At 59.5% G+C, this 20,256-nt stretch overlaps 1 protein-coding gene across 12 annotated transcripts in view; it reads left to right on the top strand.

Moving 5' to 3' along the window:
• ANK1 (ankyrin 1) overlaps positions 1-20,256 on the top strand; it is a 70,524-nt gene that overhangs the window by 41,092 nt on the left and 9,176 nt on the right. For 8 of the 12 annotated variants that reach the window (XM_069800875.1, XM_069800873.1, XM_069800863.1 and 5 more), the window contains 36 exons: positions 4,207-4,305; positions 5,406-5,504; positions 6,196-6,294; positions 6,398-6,583; positions 6,722-6,820; positions 7,404-7,502; positions 7,840-7,938; positions 8,396-8,593; positions 8,678-8,776; positions 9,157-9,255; positions 9,510-9,608; positions 9,793-9,990; positions 10,167-10,265; positions 10,355-10,453; positions 11,566-11,763; positions 11,977-12,075; positions 12,469-12,567; positions 12,889-12,987; positions 13,094-13,186; positions 13,353-13,425; positions 13,808-13,831; positions 14,753-14,855; positions 15,144-15,291; positions 15,510-15,607; positions 15,696-15,920; positions 16,342-16,496; positions 16,675-16,886; positions 17,013-17,217; positions 17,405-17,501; positions 17,889-18,117; positions 18,300-18,425; positions 18,513-18,632; positions 18,851-18,935; positions 19,196-19,270; positions 19,787-19,918; positions 20,109-20,255. In XM_069800875.1, coding sequence (XP_069656976.1) covers positions 4,207-4,305; positions 5,406-5,504; positions 6,196-6,294; positions 6,398-6,583; positions 6,722-6,820; positions 7,404-7,502; positions 7,840-7,938; positions 8,396-8,593; positions 8,678-8,776; positions 9,157-9,255; positions 9,510-9,608; positions 9,793-9,990; positions 10,167-10,265; positions 10,355-10,453; positions 11,566-11,763; positions 11,977-12,075; positions 12,469-12,567; positions 12,889-12,987; positions 13,094-13,186; positions 13,353-13,425; positions 13,808-13,831; positions 14,753-14,855; positions 15,144-15,291; positions 15,510-15,607; positions 15,696-15,920; positions 16,342-16,496; positions 16,675-16,886; positions 17,013-17,217; positions 17,405-17,501; positions 17,889-18,117; positions 18,300-18,425; positions 18,513-18,632; positions 18,851-18,935; positions 19,196-19,270; positions 19,787-19,918; positions 20,109-20,255 — 4,513 coding nt within the window. The remainder of the gene's footprint in view (positions 1-4,206; positions 4,306-5,405; positions 5,505-6,195; positions 6,295-6,397; positions 6,584-6,721; positions 6,821-7,403; positions 7,503-7,839; positions 7,939-8,395; positions 8,594-8,677; positions 8,777-9,156; positions 9,256-9,509; positions 9,609-9,792; positions 9,991-10,166; positions 10,266-10,354; positions 10,454-11,565; positions 11,764-11,976; positions 12,076-12,468; positions 12,568-12,888; positions 12,988-13,093; positions 13,187-13,352; positions 13,426-13,807; positions 13,832-14,752; positions 14,856-15,143; positions 15,292-15,509; positions 15,608-15,695; positions 15,921-16,341; positions 16,497-16,674; positions 16,887-17,012; positions 17,218-17,404; positions 17,502-17,888; positions 18,118-18,299; positions 18,426-18,512; positions 18,633-18,850; positions 18,936-19,195; positions 19,271-19,786; positions 19,919-20,108; position 20,256) is intronic. The other 4 variants (XM_069800866.1, XM_069800870.1, XM_069800864.1 and 1 more) reach the window with 3 other exon arrangements.

The following is a 20,256-nucleotide window of genomic DNA, read 5'->3' on the forward strand; positions in this document are numbered from 1 at the left end:
GACTTGGCTTGCGCTCAGCACTGAGCAGATCGCGTGCTTGCACCTGGCAGGATATTCCAAGTCGCTGTGCTTAATTTCAGAATTTGGCCCAGTCAATAAACCCAACTGCTGCTCCCTTAGTCTTTCTTGGGGGAGTAGGAGCCCCTGTAATTGAGCCACAGCAGCGGGCCAGTTGCTGGAAGCAGTCACGCTGCTCCTGCTTCCAAATGGGTAGCTACAAATGAGCAGAGACTAATGGGTGTTTAATGCACCCACTGCTCCCTTCCAGACCTCTGGAAAAGCAAGTCACGAGGAGCAGGGAGGTCCTGCTGCTGAAGTGTGTGCCACTCTCCCCTCCAGAAAGGGCTGGGGACGCTGCCACGTGTGGCACGTTCATGTATGCCCTGTGCGTGCAGAGGCTGGGGCAGAGCCTAGCAGGGAAAATCATCTTACTTTGCCTGTTCACAAGTGGCTTGGAGAATTCCCTCCTGCCAGTTTCTGTGGGTGTCTGGAGGAGAGGGGCAAAAGTCGGTGGGGGCTGCGTTTGGCCACGCTGGCCCACGCCTTCTGAGATGGGAGACTGCACAAGTGGAGCGCACCATGGATGTTCCCTCATTGCCGATGAGAAGCCTAAAAGCAGAGGGAGGATTTCTACGTCTGCTGCTCCCGTACGGCTCTAGTGCAGAGGAATATGTGGTTCTGGAGAGGGCTCTGCAAAGAATTAAACAGGGACACCCAGCCACAAGCTAAAGACAATGGCTTTGAACTTCTTCCTCACCCAGAGAGACGGGTCGGTCACCAGCTGTCTCCACTGACCGGCTGCGAGTCCTGTTTCCGGACAGATTTCTGGTGCTGGTGAGGGGATTTAACACCTTGATGGGGAGGCACGTGGCTACAACAGTATGAGGCACTTCTTTGTGTGACGTCTTTGCACTGGTTCCTGCCATCTCCCTGAGGTTAGATGGCACTTTGGGGTTTCCTTCTGAGGAATATCAGACCTGTGGGAAAGGTCCAACCTCACATGTCCTGTATAGAATAAAGAGGGATGTATGTGGTCAGACCTATCCCACAGGCCCTGTATTCTTACTCAAGTGCAGAGACCTTGACATGCCATCTGATCGTCATCCCGCCGATCTCATCCCCTTCATTGCTGCCATCTGCATCCGTGTCTTCATCGTCCACCTCTCTCGTGTTTCGAATTCCTGCATGCTCCCACCTCATCCATGAGGAGCTGGAGGCCTGAGGATGAGTTCACCTTGCTGCCAGGACCCTCACCAGCAGGGAAGAGTGCTGTGCTAGCACACAGGTGCCAGGAGATAGTATTTTTTGGGGTGGACAGTCACAGTCCTGACAGCCAGTCCAGGGCAGGGTCCTGCTTTGGTACAGGCTAAGTGCAAATTCCCACCTCTTGTGTTTTCCTCTAGGGCTGGGTTTGTCGCATCGACAGCCAGCAACTAGGATTTCTGGGAAGCTTTTGCGGCACTTAGTGAGGGGAATACAGCACCTTTCAAATTAAGCACATCCTGTGGCGGTTTTGGGTCAGATGAGCTGTCAAGCCAAAGCAAATATGCAAAACAGCCTGTATTGTTCCTGGAGCAGAAATATCGATGGGCCGCTGGGAAACAATCTTCTGCAAACATTGCACTTATTGCTGTAAGGCCAGATGTCGTGGTTTAACCCCAGCCAGCAACTAAGCACCACGCAGCCGCTCACTCGCTTCCCCCCTACCCCATGGGATGGGGGAGAGGATTGGAAGGAAAAAGGTAAAACTCATGCGTTGAGATAAGAACAGTTCAATAGAACAGAAAGGAATAAAATAATAATGATAATAACAACAATAATAAAATCAAAATTCTACTAAAAGGATTGGAATATACAAAACAATTGATGCACAATGCTATTGCTCACCAGTTGCCAACCAATCACCAGTTAGTTCCCGAGCAGCGATCCTCCCAGGCCAGCTCCCCCCAGTTTATATACTGGGCGTGACATCACATGGTATGGAATACCCCTTTGGCCAGTTTGGTCCAGCTGTCCTGGCTGTGTCCCCTCCCAACTCCTTGTGCCCCTCCAGCCTTCTCGCTGGCTGGGTATCAGAAGCTGAAAAATCCTTGACTTCGTCTAAACACTGCTTAGCAACAACTGAAAACATCAGTGTGTTATTGACATTATTCTCATACTGAATCCATAACAATATACCAGCTACTAAAAAGAAAATTAACTCTGTCCCAGCCAAAACCAGGACACCAGAGAATAATAATCCCTCACAGGTTTTCAGCATTCAAAGGTTATTTATGAATCCCTTGCATAAAAGGGCTTATGTGCTGGGGAGAGCAACCAAGCATCTGCGGTCTTGCACTCCAGGCGTGTGTTGCGTGAGTGTAACCAAGAAAAAGCGTGTGTGTGTCCCCACATATCCAACTTGTGAGCTCGCGAAGGTAAGGGTGTCAGTGACCCTCCGTATGGGGTTGTGTATGTGTGTCTTAGTCAAAGAAGCTGGGCTTGACCCAGGCAATGAGCTCAGCATAGCCAAGCCTGGTTGGAGAGCGTTTCCTTTTGGTGGCTCTGTTCTGTGGCTGTTACAGCATTCCCACTTCATTTCCCTTGGAAGCAGGCTTTTTGTGCTTGAGGCTCTAGGGGACTTTGGAGTTGGTGCGCTGAGGAAGCCTGTGGATTTTTAGGTTTTTGCTCCTGGTGCTGTATTCGGAGTTAAGCAAAAGAATCTGTGGCTCTTTGACTACGATCCTGGATAGCCGGTGCTTTGAGGGAGAGGGGTTGGAAAACCTTTTTTCCAGTGTGGCAACACTCTTGAAGCTGTTCTAAGTTTAACTGGAGTGTTGAGGGCTGGAACTGGAGCCTCCCTGGGCATTTTCTGCTCTCCTACCTATATTCAGGTGGGGATGAAGCAATTCTGTGAAGTGACCTTCCAGTACTCTACAGAAGCCGAAACAGATGGTTGGGAGGTGGAGTACTTGGGCAGGACTGTGTGCTCCCGGGGAGCTGGTGTCTCTCTGCCATGTGACAGCTTTGCGTAGGGGGGAATAAACATAGTGCGTCCACCTGGGAGAAGTGAGGGACAAGGGAAGATTGCCTTATGGGGAAAAAGTGACATCTGAAATTGCCTGCAAGTATTTAGCCTCTTTGCCAGCAAATATCGCAGCCCTGTCGTTCACATCTGGGAAGTGGAAGAGGGTGTCAGAAATAACGGAGCAGAAGCCGCCTTAGCAGCCTCTAGGGTGCTGACTGGCCTGACACCTCCTTCTGACAGCCCAAGGTTGCTAAAAGGGCACTGGCCAGCCCTTTGCTCCTAGTGCTCAGGTTCCACGTGTAGAAAAAAGGCGAGGTAAACTGGGGCACATGCAGAGCTGTTCCTGAGAAGTCACTTCGGCTGTTTGGGAGCTTCCTGGAACTGGTAGAGCTTGGCAGTGGCACAGCCAACGCTTTCGCCACACCCTTTGCTGCAGCTGAACTCTGAGGGAGAAAAGCCAACCCTCTGCTGAGCATGGGCTGCAGGATGGGGCTGTTGGTAGGCAGTCTGCAAAGCCAGAAAGAAGCCAGCTGCTGGACTGGAAGCTCCTGAACCGTTGTGAATTAAATTTGGCTGCTGTTTGATAAAATCGTTGTCCCAGGAAGACCTTCTCGCTGCGCTTCTGTCTGTGTTAAAGTTTAAGGTTTGTATGTGCACTTACACAGCAGCTCTGGTGTATCCTCACTCTGGGCCATACCCAAAGCTCAGCTCAGTGCTTTAGGTTGGAAAAGCCTGACTTTGCAGGCAGCAAATCGCAGAGAGGGGCACCCCAAGGAAAGTCACCTGAGCAAAGGCAGGAGTTGACATCAGGGATGTGTCACGAGAAGGGAGGATTGAAACAGCGCCCATGGCACCGAACGCACACACGCTGCGCTGCGGTGCCACCCATCCATAGAAAATCGTCTGTGGGTGCTGCGTGTTTTGCTGATGGAGAAACCTCCAGCATTAGTCAGCAACTCAGCATTCAGCTGCGTGTAGTTGCCCTGGCACCGTGGAGGTAACCGCGGCTGTCGTGCTGGATGCCACTGCAGGGCTCGAGGGCAAGGCAACGGCTCCTGCTCCCACCAGCCTGGACCTTCTCCAGCACGGGCCAAGTGCACACAGTCGTGGCTGCAGAGGAGCTCAGAGTAGGGGGTTCCCCAGAGGCCCCCAGCCCCAGCAGGTGACTAATGCCCCTCTCCCACCTTTGCTCCCTCCAGAATGGGCTGAACGCCTTGCACCTGGCCTCCAAGGAGGGCCACGTGAAAATGGTGGTGGAGCTGCTGCACAAGGAGATCGTTTTGGAGACAACGACCAAGGTGAGGACAAGGGAGTCTGGTCACATTAGTCATGACTCGGCACCCTGCCATTGCTGCCAGACGCACCAGCAGTAGTTGAGCAGTGAATCATGCTGTTTGCTTTCAGTCCCTGGAAAGGCTGTGCTGGTGACAGTGCTGCTGGGCTGGGGCTTGGGGACCAGGCTCTGATTTCAGCACAGTCACAGTCATGCTGGGCACCTCCAGGAGGGTGGGACGTTCCTCTCCACCCATGCCTCTCTCCTGTGGGGGCCACGGGGGCCACCGTTGAGCTCAAGAGGGGAGTAAGAGAAGTCACAACACGTGCTAGTGCTGCCTTTACTCGCATCTCCTCCCAGCACTGGCTGCCAGCTCAGGTCAGCCCTCGCTGCCCCAGGGCAGCGCCTGCATGCTGCAACACCGCGATGGCCTTGGTACCGTCGTTGCAAGCCTGGAGAGCTCTGGCGCTCCGTAAATAATGTACCGTTCTCTCCTTGCATCACCATGGCGGGGTGTGGTTCTTGCTGGGTGACAAGCCAGAAAACGGCGCAAGCAAGCAGGGCTGACAAATGAGCAGCCTCCAGCACCATCTGAAGGGCTGTGAGAGCAGGAGGGAGCCTGGCTTGCCACCTCCCCAGTGCTCTGGCAGGGCTTGGGGCGCAGAGCGGAGTCTGGCGTTCTGCCACACCACCCAAAGGCACAAGTCGGAAGAGCCTGTGTCTGCATTTTCCAGCCCGCTCATCATCCTTTAGCTCTGCTGGGATGTCTTGGCTACCAGGGTGCACACTGCAGTTTTGCCTGAAGACTGCCAGCTCAGCTCCCCCGTCCTCCCCCCGCCTCATCTCTCGGTGCTGGTGATACACAGAGCCTGACAATGCATCCAGCTTTTGCTGCCAGTAACTTCATGGGAAAGATGAAATCACTGTCTTCCCTGGCCAGCAAACGTGAAGGGTAGCTGCCTGGTCTACAGCAGGGATGGGGCATGGAGCAAGGGCTGCACGGCCCCACAGGCTTCCCCTGGCCAGCTGCTGTGTTTGCATGTGTGTTAGCACATGTCAGGCCCATCTTTCCCCAGCATCCCGGGCTGCTCCAGCCCCTGAGTGCTGCCCTGTGGTGTCTTTCAGAAAGGAAACACAGCCCTGCACATTGCTGCCCTGGCTGGACAACAGGACGTGGTCCGGGAACTGGTGAACTACGGGGCCAACGTCAATGCGCAGTCACAGGTAGAGGGGTCTGGGCTGGGGTGGGAAAAGCACCCAGTATGCATGATGGTGGTGTCCTCGTGGCGGGAACTGTGCCCAGTACGGGCACTTCAGCAGCCCTTTATAGTTTCTCTCTAGTCCTGTTCAGGGCTAAGGACTGCTCTGCCAGAAAGAAGACGAGTGTGCGAGTGGTGGGGAGGGAGTCTTGAGGGATATGGGGAGACCAGCATGATCTCTTTGCTGAGGGAGTCCATGGCAGCACGCACAAACACGTCAAACTCATCCTGGGAGGACTCAAGGCCAATGCTTCCCTGGCACAGCCATGAGGTCTCCAGCAACCCTTGCAGCTCTGCACACTGTGCTTCCTTCGTTCTCTCGTTCTTGGGCCTGGTGGGGCTGCAAGCTCTTCAGCTTTTGCCTGATGGGAGAAAAACATCCCTGAAGCAAGGGAGAGTAGTGGTAGTGAGTGGAAGGCAGTGTCTCCTGGGTTGACTGTTGTGAGGCATCCCCTGATTCTTTCTGGATGTGGGGAGCCTTGGGCTCCAGCTCCCTATGATTGCCTCACCATTGCCAGTTTTTTCCTTCTTCCCACCCACACCATGTATACTTTTGCCCCAGTTCAATGAGCTGGGGGTGTGGGTGTTGATGAGGTGTAGGTCTGCAAGGAGCTTGAGCAAGAGTTGTGTTGATGCGCATGGCCCTGTGTTTGCAGAAAGGCTTCACACCCCTCTACATGGCAGCACAGGAAAACCACCTGGAAGTTGTCAAGTTCTTGCTGGAAAATGGAGCCAACCAGAATGTAGCCACAGAGGTGAGATCCTTGAGGAGCCCCGCTTGTTGGGGCTGCTGTTGGATGTGCCAGGCGCTGCCACGGCTCCTCGGTTCTCCCCCTCTCACCTACCTCTCCTTGGCAGGACGGCTTCACTCCACTAGCTGTGGCTCTGCAGCAAGGGCACGAGAACGTGGTTGCTCACCTTATCAACTATGGGACAAAGGGTAAGGTCCGCCTGCCCGCCCTGCACATTGCAGCCCGCAACGATGACACTCGCACAGCTGCTGTGCTGCTGCAGAATGACCCCAATGCTGACGTCCTCTCCAAGGTGTGTGGCTTTCCCATCCTGCCTCTGGGAGCTTTCCCACATCCCCAGGGAGAACAGCAGCTTGGTATGCTGTATTTATCCATCCTTTCAGCAGGGAGCATGTGTCTGGCTGGGCTGATCCCTCCTTCTTTCCCCTAGACTGGATTTACCCCCTTGCACATTGCAGCCCACTACGAGAATCTCAGTGTGGCCCAATTACTGCTGAACCGTGGAGCCAGTGTCAACTTCACACCCCAGGTGAGTGCAAAGTGGGAAGACTGCTGGGACTGGGACTGCTCCAGCACCAGAGGAGGATGCTGTGCCTCCTTTCCATGTAGGTGCAGCCACAGCTGCCAGGGTACACTGGTGAGGTGGGACCACGCAGAAGGTAGCACACTGGTGCATGTCTGGGGAGTTGCCATTAATAATCAGCGTGGGCCTTTTCTACTGTGTCTCCCCTCTGTCGGATGCAGCCATGCATCCCTGGAAGCTCTTGGGACCTTCTGTCCAGGCTGCGGGAAAGCTGGTGCTCTCGCTGCAAGGCAGAGCTTATAGCCCCTGCAGTTGATGTGCCTCTTCCAGTCCCATGGGTGCAGTCAAATCCATGAGCCGGCGCTTTCCTGCAAGATCTGCGTAGCTTCTGCCCACAGCCCTTTAGCTGCAGGTGGGAGCAGATGCTCTCCCTCTCTCCCAGCCCTGTGAAACAAGCCATTCCCCTGCGCTGTCCGTGGGCAGGGATTTAGCTCTCCCCTGTCCTTCGTTTGCCCCATGCCTCCTTGCAGCCCCACGGGGGAAAAAGAAGGGGTTGCTCCCTCTAACAGACTGCCGTTCCTTCTGTCAGAATGGGATCACTCCCCTGCACATAGCCTCCCGCCGGGGCAACATCATCATGGTACGGCTGCTGCTGGACCGTGGGGCCCAGATAGAGACAAGGACCAAGGTGAGCCCACTTCTGAATCGCCAGCAAGTACACAGGCCATCTCCCTCCCCAAGCTCCTTGCATCCAGGGAGCACTGCCATGCTGCGCTGCCCAGTGCGCACCCTGTGAACATCTTGCTGGTTGTGTGAGGGAAGGTCTCTGGTGCGCTAAGGGGATGGACCAGGTTTTTTGCGGGTGCATGTAGAGGTGAGAGGAGGCTGCATGGCTACAGTGGGTGTGCCCTGGAGGCTGAGGGCAGGCTCGGTTTTGCCTTATTTTGCAAACAAGTCCAAAGTCCCTGTTACCCTCCTGCCCTTCCTTGCCCATGCTGAGCCCTTGAACCCTTCTGTCTCCCCAGGATGAGCTGACCCCTCTCCACTGTGCAGCTCGCAATGGACATGTGCGAATCGCAGAGATCCTGCTGGACCATGGGGCTCCCATTCAAGCCAAAACCAAGGTACTCACGGGATTCTGTGGGGTTGTGCTTGGTGTCAGGTCCCAGGGCAGCACAAAGTGGGGTAACAAGCTGTGCACTGTTGCTGGATGCCACCCGTGGCTGGGCTGGGACTGAGTTTTGGCCTGCCAAGGGATGAGGAGCTTTCTGACCTCCTCCTTGGCCCTTGCTTCAGCCCTTTGCCCTTTGCCTGAGGGCTTCAAAGGGACCAGCCCTGAGAAGGGGATGCCCTGGGGACAGCCTGCCCCATGGCAGCAGCTCTTCAGGCCCTGCCCTCTGCTCAGCATTGCTCCCCCGTAAGTCTCGGTGAAAGATTTCGGGGCTCCTTTCTGGTAGCACCCTGGGGAACATGCCATCTCTTCTGCCCCGGAGCTGTGGCTGGGGGAGCGAGGCAGGGGCTGGGTGGGATGCCTGGTCCCCCCTCCCAGCCCAGCCCTGAGACCTCGCTCCGCGGTCGCAGAACGGCTTGTCGCCGATCCACATGGCAGCGCAGGGCGACCACCTGGATTGCGTGCGCCTGCTCCTGCAGTACAGCGCCGAGATTGACGACATCACCCTGGACCACCTAACGCCGCTGCACGTGGCCGCCCACTGTGGGCACCACCGGGTGGCCAAGCTGCTGGTGGAGAAGGGGGCCAAGCCCAACTCCCGAGCCCTGGTGAGTGAGGAGGGGGCAGGCAGGGCTGGGGCAGGGGAGAGGGAGAGCCTTCTTGCAAACGACCGTCCATCTGTCCATCTGCAGAACGGCTTCACACCCCTCCATATCGCCTGCAAGAAGAACCACATCCGGGTGATGGAGCTGCTGCTGAAGACGGGTGCCTCCATCGATGCCGTCACAGAGGTAGGTGGGCTGCAGCCCAGCCCCAGCTCTCCTCCTGGTGCCCGTGCAGAGCAGGCAGCGCTGCAGGGGACGATGGTCCTGTTGCCTCTGCTGGTCCCCAGGCACTTTCTTCGTCATGGCTTAGAGCTCTTTGCAGCTCCGTTGAGCCTGGCAGCGTCTCCCCGCAGCCCGCTCCCTACGGGGCAGGGGGGCTGCAGGGGAGGTGGTAGCTCTCCGTCTTCCCCTCAGCTCAGCTGCCAGGCTGCTGGGGCCGGGCTGTGGACCCAAAGTTTGCCTCTGTGCTGGAGCGTGCCCCAGGGAGGGGGACGAGGGGGGCAAGGAAGAGATGTTGGCAAGGTCCTCAGCACCCATCTTGGCTCCTGGCCCCTTTCTCTCTGCAGTCTGGCCTGACTCCCCTGCATGTGGCCGCCTTCATGGGGCACCTGCCCATCGTCAAGACCCTGCTGCAGCGTGGAGCCTCTCCGAATGTGTCCAACGTGGTGAGTCCCACCCTGGCTGGGGCTGTGGGAGCTCAGCATGGTGGGGTCCAGCAGGAGGTGGGGGTTCCCCGAGTCCTGCTTGCTCTCCTCTCCTGAGCAAGCCCTGGTGCCCCCCGCTTTGTGCTGGCAGGAGGAACCGGTAGGGGCCCAAAAAGGTTGTGGGCACTGCTCTCCTGTGCTCAGACCAGAGGAATGACTGCGGGAAGGCATATCCTCTCCTGTGGCCTCACCGCTTTATCCTGTCCTTGGTGCAGAAAGTGGAGACCCCCCTACACATGGCAGCCAGAGCTGGGCACACGGATGTGGCAAAGTACCTGCTGCAGAACAAAGCCAAAGCCAACGCCAAGGCCAAGGTAGGTACAGAGAACTTGTCTGATAGTCCAGCTCTGGGAACAGCCGGTGCTGGTTTCTTCACTCTCGCCTGCCCAGAGCTCAACCCACCAGGGGCTGCGCAACAGCAGGACCAGGACCCCTTCGGCAAGGCAAGCAAGGGTCTGGTCCGAATCTGCCAAAACAGCTTCTCTGCCTCCCTCGCAGGATGACCAGACTCCTCTGCACTGCGCCGCACGCATCGGCCACACCGGCATGGTCAAACTCCTGCTGGAGAACAACGCCAACCCCAACCTGGCCACGACAGCGGGGCACACGCCCCTGCACATCACTGCCAGAGAGGGGCACGTGGACACGGCCCTGGCCCTGCTGGAGAAAGGGGCCTCGCAGACCTGCATGACCAAGGTAGGCTGCTGTGGCCACCGCCGCCAAAGGAGTGACCCAGCTGGGCCAAAGGCTGGGCAGGCTGGTGGCACAGTGTCCCTGTTATGGGAGGGACAGCCTCCTCCTGTGGCACAGCACGTGCCAGTGCTCTCCTCCTCATCCCTGTGCACCCTGTGATGGGCTGCCTTTCTCCTCAGAAAGGATTTACCCCTCTCCACGTTGCAGCCAAGTACGGGAAGGTGGACGTGGCGGAGCTGCTGCTGGCACGTGACGCTCACCCCAATGCAGCAGGGAAGGTGGGTGCTGCTCCTGTGGCAGCGGGAGGAGTGGTGTGGTACGGGGAGAGGCTCCGTCTCACCTGTCTGTGCCCTCTCCCCCTCCCCAGAATGGCCTGACCCCGCTGCATGTGGCTGTGCACCACAACAACCTGGAGATCGTCAAGCTGCTGCTTCCTAAGGGGAGCTCCCCGCACAGCTCAGCCTGGGTAAGGTTGGACTGGGTGTCCCTGGGGATGTGGGGATGTGTCCGTGTGCCCAGCGCCCGTCAGCCTGGGGCCGGCATTGCCCCTCAACCCTGATACTGGGACCAGTCACCACCAGCCACTCTCCACACCTGCTGCTCACGCCTGTCCCTCGCACCAGTCCGTGGGGCAGGCAGGGGTGCCGGGCGGTCGTCCTGTTCCTACAGACAGGCTGTGCCAGGGACAGTCCCTGCTGGCAGCGTTGTGGCTGTTGCTTGGGGACGTGTTTCCATGGCAAGCCCCGTGGAGCAGTGCTGCAGTCTAGCAGTTTGGGAAACCACACATGAATATTTGCGTGCAGCTATGAAGGAGTGAGTCAGAAAACCCACGAGCTCGTGAGACTCACCCCACTCTGCCTGACCACGGGGAACATCTCCCCAAAGAGCAGACCAGCAGCCTCGGTTTCCGCATCATTTGCAGAAGCTGGATCCTCAGAACAGACAAGTGGCCACCGGTGCCCAGCCGTGCCCATCTGGCATTCCCCTCTCCCCCTGCACAGGCTGCCGGCAGTCTTGCTGGGCGGGCAGCGGCAGCGGCCGGTACCGGTGCCAATCCCCCGTCGGTCTGCGTCACTTGACAGCCTGCACGTCACCCCAAGCAGAGGGTGTCTGCCAGCTGCTTTGCTCCTGCAGCGCGGCGGCGAAGGCAGTGCTCAAGGCCCTGCCGTCTCTGCCTGAATACTAATCCTGCATATTGTGAGTTTTGCTCCACACCTCAGGCAGACACATTCTAGGAGGTGTCTGCCTGCCCTGGCCTCTCACAGCTCCCGGTGGCTGAATACTGCTGTAAAAATTCATGTGTGGGGAAACTCCAGGACAGGCGATACCAGTCAAACCTGAAGCAGGTGGTCTTTGAAACCCCTGTGCTGACTTGGCTGGAAGAGCAGGATTTGGCCTCAGCGTCAGGGCTAGTTGCTGTCAGGGAGATGGTTTGGGTGTGAGCGTGCATCCCTGAGTTCTGGAGGCGACTAGGAAGGGCAGGCCTGGCCTGGAGAGGCAAGGTGGCACCTTCTGTCCCTGCTGGTCTGCTTGGCAGGGGCTGAGCACTGCAATGAGCCTCTCTGTCTCTCTCTGCAGAATGGGTACACCCCCCTGCACATTGCTGCCAAGCAGAACCAGATGGAGGTGGCCAGCAGCTTGCTGCAGTACGGGGCTTCTGCAAACGCGGAGTCTGTGCAGGGAGTCACCCCCCTCCACCTGGCTTCCCAGGAGGGGCATGCGGACATGGTGGCACTGCTTTTCTCCAAACAAGCCAACGGTGACCTAGGAAACAAGGTAAGCTGTCCCGGCACATCCCGCCAGGCTGGAGGCGAACACCCCCGCAGGGAGTAGCAGACAGGGTGGTAGTCCAGGCTCCGGTGCCTCCCTGCATTCAGGCAACAGCACAGTGTCGGTCAATTTGCCAGGTTGGAGACCTGTCTTAGAGTCTCTGCTGGTATTGCTGCAGTGATGGCATCGCCACTGTGCTGAGACCTCCTTTGTTTGCAGAGTGGCCTGACTCCTCTCCATCTTGTGGCCCAAGAGGGGCATGTGCTGGTCGCTGATGTTCTGGTGAAACACAGAGTCACGGTGGATGCAACGACCAGGGTAAAGTAGTGCATTGGCCATGGCTGTGGTGAAAAACATGTGGGAAAACTACCTCTAGGCCTGCTCCAGGAGCATTGCTTTTCTTTTTCTTTGTGCAAGAGTCTCCCCTCTTGTCTTACCTTCTTGTCTGTGTCTTGGGGACTCTTCGTCCTCTTCCCCCCGCTCCCTGGAGAGATGATTCTTGCCTGTTCGCACAGCTGACCCCTGTACCTTTGGGCACAACGTGGTGTGGTCTGCAGTGTGCCCTCTGCCCTGGTCCTGGACTCTCAGACAGCACCCGCACGTGTGCCCCATTCTTCATCCATGGGGCTTGCCCCATGGGATGAGCATGCACAAGCCACAAGGGTAGGAAACACCACGGAGGGCACTCTGAGACCTGATCTCATCTTTCAGATGGGCTATACCCCGCTGCATGTGGCCAGCCACTATGGGAACATCAAGCTGGTGAAGTTTTTGCTGCAGCACCAGGCTGATGTCAACGCCAAGACTAAGGTACAGAAAAGTCCTGTGCTCCAAGGACCCTTCTGCCCTGGGCAACAGTATGCGGGTTGATGGAGAAGGCTTAGCCTCCCTTCCTGCTTCCACTGCTCCCCCCTGCGTTGCTCCAAGCCCTCCTGTCTCCATGGCTGGAAGCTGCTGTAGACTAGCTACAGCCCTGGGCAAGAGCTGGGTTCTGCAGAGCCCTTTGCTTACCTCGGAAAGGAGAGAGTCGCCCTCGCGCTCCAGGCATGAAGCCCAGCGTGAGGTGCAGGGGCATTTCTGGGGCAGCAGATTCCCAGAACTGATGGCAGCACCCTCTGTCCTCCTCTGCAGCTGGGCTACACCCCTCTGCACCAAGCGGCGCAGCAGGGCCACACGGACGTTGTGACACTGCTGCTGAAGCACGGTGCCTCTCCCAACGAGATCAGCACAGTGAGTATGGCGCTGACCCGCACCTCCTCGCCCCATGGAAAGCTCAGGCGCCTGCCCGGGCTTCCCTGTGGCTGTCACTGACCCCCAGTCCTTCCTCCTTGCACAGAACGGCACCACTCCCCTGGCAATCGCAAAGCGGCTCGGCTACATTTCCGTCACAGACGTGCTCAAGATCGTCACAGAGGAAACGGACATCCCGGTGAGCCCCTGGGGACTGGGACCAGCACCCTGTGGAGGAGGGCTGGGGCTGGGAGCAGCCACGCAAAGGTCTGCTGAGCTGGGTGGCTAGCCCGGGTGTGGGGAGGGGGCCGCAGGTAGCCACCCAGCAAGGGCTGGCCTCTGCTGACTCCGCTCTACTCCCGCAGTCAGTCAGTGACAAGCACCGCATGAGCTTCCCGGAGACCGTAGACGAGATTCTGGATGTGTCAGAGGATGAAGGTGAGGGGCCAGAGCTAGGTCGCTCCATCCCAGATATGTGGCTGGTGGCAGCCCTGGGGATGGGCACTGGTGTTCCTGCTGGCCAGGGTGGGGGAGCTGTGTGGCCCCACAGTGGTCTTGCAGAGAGGACGAGGGGAGCCCACCAGACTCCTGGGGTGGCACCTCCTGGCTCGGGTGCTTCCCTGCACTATGCAGGAGGGATATGCCTGGACCACTCCACGGTCCCACACCCCAGGGAGAGTGTGCAGAGAGCCCTTGGGCATGCAGAGCCCCCCACCGTGCCCTGCTCCGCGGGGTAGTACCAGCTCCCAGCCTGGCTGCAGATGGTCTGCTCCTCCTCCCTCCCACTGAGACCTCACCTTTGCCTCTTCTTACTTTGCAGGCACTGCTCATGTCACAGTAATGGGTATGAAATGTGTCCCCCTGCCCCCAGCTCAACGGCCCATTTCACCCCATGGCCACTAACCATCCGCACGCCACATCCATCTGCTGAGCCTTGCTGCTGGGCTGGTGCTATCCAGCATTGGCCCTGCCATCCCGCCCTGCCCATCTGTGTCCGTGCTGCTTGCTGTGGTGTGACTGCATGAATGGGGCTGTCCCCCCACTGTGGGGGATCCTTAGCTCCCTGTCGGCCCCAGGTCCTGTCCCCTGTAGGCAGAAGAGCCCGGTTCTGAGACAAACTCCGATGTCCCACCACAACCACCCCATGCCATCCTGGCCAGGGCAGGGATGAACTTGAGTGCTCGAGGGTCTCTGTGGGGCTGCGGTCCCCTCCCCATCACTAGGGCTCCGTCCCTGCATTGGGAGGTGCTGGACTCGCTCCCATAGGGCACTGGCAAGAGCTGAACCCCAGAGAACTCCTTAGCAGGAATTAATCAGGCCAGCAGGCAACGCTGGCTGGGCTTGCGCCTCCAAGGAGGGGTGCGCGGATGCACTCGGCAGCGTTAGGGCATCCTTCCCACGTCCCCAGCCCTGCCTACACTCCTGTCCCCAGCATCCGATGGCAGGGTGTCCCTGGCAGGCTCTGCTCTGTGCTTGGTGCTGGAGGAAAGGGGTCAGCTAGCAGCCGAGGCTCCTGACAGCTACCACAGCTCCTGTCCCACCCACCCGCGGCACATGGGGCTTGCCCCTGCCAGCGGACCCCATCTGGCAGAGGGCAAAGCTGCCCCGTGGCTGGCTGAGACCCCAGGGGATGAGTGTGTGTGTCCAGCAGTGGGAGCAGAGATGGGCCCTGGCTCCAGCCCTGAGGAGGGATGAGGGCAAGGGCTGGATGTCTGTGCTCCCTTGTCCCTCTGCCTCTGCGTGCTGAGCCAGCTCTCGGTTTCAGAGGAGGAGCTGATCGCACCAACGCCCAGGACACCCGATCCCAGGGACCAGGACGGCAAGAGGGAGACGCTGGACTTTATGACCACGACGACACTGGACCAAACGTAAGAGGCACTGGATGGTGGGGAGGGAGTGGGTACGGGGCACGGGGCCAGCCCGGTGCTGGGCTGGGATGCCAGTGGGGCAGGGACAGCTCTGGGCAAGGAGTGGATCACTGGGCCCCCACCAGCTAGCATAGCAGGCAAAGCTCGTTGGTGTTGTTCCTGCACCAAGACATGAGTCTGCTGCTGAGTTTGCCTTCATCCAGCGGCCCCGGGACTCCCTGGGGACGGCCAGGGGCTGAGGGGCCCAGGCTTGCCACTGCAGTGGCTGTCACTGCCCTCTCCTACCAGGGTGGAGTCTCCAGCTGTCCTGCAGGTCCCCTGCGTCCCACCTGAGACTGTGGTGACCAGAGCGGAGGAGACTGAGCAGGTAGGACCTGTGGAGACAGAATCTGAGCAAGTCAGCCTGCTGCATGCACCCTCAGTGTCCCCACAGGAGGTGAGCATGAGACACAGCCTGCCACGGCCCCCCCAGGCACTCCCTACCAGGGGGAGTCCCCCCATCACCACAGAGCCGAAACATGGGATGGGTGGTAGGGATGGACCTGGCGGTACGGGACTGCCCAGGGAGGGTTGTGAGACTGCGGACGAGTGGGCAGGCTCAGCACCCCCAGATAGGATCCTGTGCCCATGGGGGCTCTTCCCTGCCTTACACAGCCCTCCAAGGAGTTCGATGAGGACTCCCTGATCCCCAGCAGCCCCGCCACCGAGACCTCGGATAACATCAGCCCAGTGGCCAGCCCCGTGCACACAGGGTGAGTGCCCAGCCCACGCGGCACATGCATGCTCTGCGCATGAGCCGGCTGCAAGATGCCCACATGCCCGTGCCTCTGCCCGCTCCAGGTTCCTGGTGAGCTTCATGGTGGATGCCCGCGGCGGCTCCATGCGGGGCAGCCGGCACCACGGACTGCGTGTGGTCATCCCGCCCCGCGCCTGCGCCGCGCCGACCCGCATCACCTGCCGCCTGGTGAAGCCCCAAAAGCTGCCTGCACCCCCGACGCTGGCTGAGGAGGAGGGTCTGGCCAGCCGGATCATCGCCCTGGGGCCCGCTGGCGCCCAGTTCCTCAGGTGAGCACAGCTGGGAACAGAGCGGATGGGGCTACCCACACCGGGGCCATCCCTCAGGACTGGGGATGGATCCAGGCTCCTCTGGAGTCTCTGCCAGCTGGGGCAAGACCTCTGCCCCTCTCTGCTTCTGGGGGTCTGGTGCAGAAAAGATCCCACGTCCAGCCAGGCGCAGCATGTTTCTGGGGTGGGTCATTCCAGCATAACGGAGCAGTGGCTACGCTGTGGTAGAAAAAGACCTGACCGGCACGGTCCCGCTGGGTGCAGAGCCCCGTTTCCCAGACAGCAGGGTGGGAGCAGTCCTGCCTTCCTCCTCCGGTGGCTGTACAGCGTAGGGCAGGTGCTCTGCCCAGGGCCACCTTGTCACCTGCGTGTCCCAGCGGCAGCACATGGGTGCAAGCGCCCTTCCTCTGCTTGTCTGCAGCCCCGTCATTGTGGAGATCCCACACTTTGCCTCGTGCGGGCGCGGAGACCGCGAGCTGGTGGTGTTGCGCAACGAGAACGGCTCCGTCTGGAAGGAGCACCGCAACCGCTATGAGGACAGCTACATGGACCAGCTGCTCAACGGCATGGATGAGGGTGAGCGTGCCAGGCAGGCGAGGGTTCGGCACCGTGCGGGTCCCCGCAGGCAGGGCTGCAGCTGGCCCGGGTGGTGGGATGGGGCTGAGCCTGGCGTGGTTGGTGCAGCTCACAGGGGGTGGTGGGTGACAGCCGCAGGCTTGGTGGGTGAGTGTTGATGGCTGCGCTGCCCTTGCAGAGCTGGAGAGCCTGGAGGAGCTGGAGAAGAAGAGGGTCTGCCGCATCATCACCACCGACTTCCCTCTCTACTTCGTGGTCATGTCCCGGATTTGCCAGGACTGCGATCTGATCGGCCCTGAGGGAGGGTGTTTGAAAAGCACACTGGTGCCCATGGTACAGGCCACCTTCCCAGACACGGCTGTCACCAAGAAAGTGAGGCTGGCCCTGCAGGTGAGCACCAGAGAGCTTGGCCCGGGCTCCAGCTGAGCTCCTGCGGGCAGGGGTAGGCAGCAGGCTCAGGCTGCGCCCCAATCCGAGGGAAACTGGCCCTGATGCCGGTGCTCATGCTGCCCGCAGGCACAGCCCGTGCCCGATGAGCTGGTGACTAAGCTGCTGGGGAACCAGGCAACCTTCAGCCCCATCGTCACAGTGGAACCGCGCCGGAGGAAGTTCCACCGTCCCATCGGCCTCCGCATCCCGCTGCCGCCGTCCTGGAAGGACAATCCCCGTGACAGTGGCGAGGGTGACACCACCAGCCTGCGCCTGCTCTGCAGCGTGATCGGTGAGGCTACCAACCCCTGCCGCGCAGGCGAGCGTGCTCTCCGGTTGGGATGGGCTGGGCCACCTCGGTGGGATGCAGGTCCTGGGAGCGAAGGACAGGTCACCGCGGTGGAAAGAGCAATTGCCTGGGGGATGCAGACCCCAGGCTTGTGGAAAAGCAGCGTGCTCACCCTTGTTTTCTGCTGCAGGAGGGACAGCCCAAGCCCAGTGGGAAGACATAACAGGCACCACGAAGCTGGTCTATGAGAATGAGTGTGCTAACTTTACCACCAATGTGTCTGCCAGGTGAGTCGTGGGCAAGCATGTGCTCACCTGGGGACGTCCGCTGTTCCTCAGGCCCTCTTGGGGTGCAGCCTGTGCCAGGAGGAGCCTCCCACCCCTGTGCTCCTTGGGGTGCTGCCCCATTCCCACGTGCAAGGCAGTTGCCTCCAGCCTTGAGACCCCCCACGCCGCCTCGGCGTGTGTCAGGAAACATTCACAACCGGGTGCACAGAGGGAAGGGACCGTTCTTTGTGCTTGGATGGGTCCCCTTCATGGATGGGGCTGCTCCTCTACCGGGAGCTCTTGGGGCACCCTCTGCCATGCACTTTGCTGTTGGGGGGGGGGGGGGGCAGCTGTCCCGGTGCCGCTGGGCAACTTGCCCGGCAGCGCCCCGACCCAGCCCTCCCACAGGTTCTGGCTGGCCGACTGCCCGCGCACAGCTGAGGCCGTGCACTTTGCCACAATGCTGTACAAGGAGCTGACGGCCGTGCCCTACATGGCCAAATTCGTGGTGTTTGCCAAGATGAATGATGCACGGGAAGGCCGGCTGCGCTGCTACTGCATGACTGACGACAAGGTTGACAAGACTTTAGAGCAGCACGAAAACTTCACTGAGGTGGCCCGCAGCAGGGACATTGAGGTTTGTCCCCAGCGACGTGCGTGGGGGGCAGCAGGGAGAGGGCTGCCCGAGCGAGGGGAGACTGATGCTGGTGGAGGGGCCTGGCTCTGGCCCGCGGAGGAGAGCTGGGGTTACCTGCCATGTCCACGGGCAGGAGAAACATTTCTGCACAGGGTCTGAGCCCGTCTCCTGCTCCCTGCCAGGTGGTAGAGGGGATGCCTTTGCACGTCGAGCTCTCAGGGAACCTGGTGCCTGTCAAGAAGGCCACTCAGCCCCGCACCTTCCTCTTCCAGTCCTTCCGGGAGAATCGTCTCGCCATCCCCATCAAGGTAATGGCAGGGGGCAGGGCTGGGCTGCAGCTGGGACCCCCGCGCCTGCCCTGTGCCAGACCACCTAACCAGGCTCTCGGTGCTCAGGTTCGGGACAGCAGCCGGGAAGCCAGCGGCTCCCTGTCTTTCTTGCGCAAGGCCATGAAATATGAGGACCTCCAGCATGTGCTCTGCCACCTGAACATCAGCATACCGCCCTGCACCAAGGTCAGTGCTGGGTCTCTGGCACCTCTGGAAGGGGGCAGCGGGGGCCCATCCCTCCCCCAGTTGCAGGAGACAGCCCTCGCTGTCAGCTTTTCTTCCTCAGCTGCTCATTGTGGCCATGCCGTGCTGCTCTGAGGCTGCAGGAGAAGCAGCGGTGCCAGGGCAGAGCTGCTGCCCTCTTTTCAAGCTGGTGACCCCTCGGTTTTTCCCCACTCTCACAGGGAAGCGGCAGCGAGGAGCGGAGGAGGACACTGACGCCGTTGTCTCTGCGGGAGCGATACAGCATCCTAAGCGAGACCAGTTTTGGTATGCAGCCCGCTGGGACTGTCCGAGCCCGATTACCGCCTGCGCTTGGAGTGCCCAAGCCCGGTGGAAAGGCTGGGCTGACCCTGTCGTACTCAGGCTCGTGGCAGCTTCCCCTTCCCTGAGGGTTTCCTTGGTCCTGCCTGCAGGGCAGTGCCGTGCCTACGGGGCTGCAAGACCCCCAGAGCCAGCACCCCTTCCCCATCCCCACCGCAGCGCAGGGCCCTGCACAGCTGAAACTGTGGCTCCCTCTTCTCCTCCAGGCTCTCTGAGCAGCACGGACAAGGCAGACCAGAAGATGGTTGACATAGCAGAACAGCTGGGCCTCAGCTGGGCTGGTGAGTCCATACCTGATGGCTCTGAGGATGCACAACACTCCTCGGAAAGCTGACACTTAGGAAGGCTGGAAACATGTTGCAGGATGGAGTGAATGCATGCATTCACATGCACAGATACCAGGCTAGGGTTTTTGTTCTGAACCTTCTTGCGGCCATGCATGCATTCACATGCACGTGCACAGATACCATGCTAGGGTTTTTGTTCTGAGCCACACATATTGCTGCTGTTCATGGAAGCCCATCACCGTTGTCGCAGCCGCGCACCCAACGGCAGTATCCGCGCTTCTCCTTAGCATGAGATGCTGCTACGCTGGTCACAGCCAGCCTGGGCAGAGGGGCTTCAACCTCTGCCCCCTCCCATGCTCCTGCATGTTCTGCTGTGCTCAGCTGTATGTGACGAGGGGGACTCTGTGCTGGGTCTGGCCGAGCCCTTCACAATGTCCCCAGCCTTTTTTGGTTTGGGAGCTGGTGGTGGGCACCGGAGGGTGTGATGCTGAGATGTTGTGTCTCCCCCAGAGCTGGCCCGTGAGCTGCAGTTTGGGGTCGATGACATCAACAGGATACGTGTGGAGAACCCCAACTCCCTGCTGGAGCAGAGCATAGCCTTGCTCAACCTCTGGGTCAGCCGCGAGGGCAAGAGTGTCAAAAGTGAGTATCTGCAGAGCCCCGTTACGGGTGCGGAGGCGGTGGGGCTGGCTGCACAGAGCAGCCTGAGCGTGTTCAGGGGTCACCGGCTGGCTTTACGCTCCTGGTTCATGTACACCTGCCCGCCTGAGGGTGTCTGGGCCATGGCTGTGATCCCAGCGACCAGTTTGCTGACAGCGGCTTCCCCCCGCAGTGGAGAATCTGTACACGGCACTGAGGAACATTGACCGCAGCGAGATTGTCAACACACTGGAGGGCTCTGGCCGGCAGAGCCGTAGCCTGAAGGGCAGCTGGCGCTACACGGACAGAGACTATTCCCTCTCGCCGTCCCAGATGAATGG

The sequence above is a fragment of the Haliaeetus albicilla genome, chromosome 13 (genome assembly GCF_947461875.1).
Source record: "Haliaeetus albicilla chromosome 13, bHalAlb1.1, whole genome shotgun sequence".
NCBI classification, from domain to species: domain Eukaryota; kingdom Metazoa; phylum Chordata; class Aves; order Accipitriformes; family Accipitridae; genus Haliaeetus; species Haliaeetus albicilla.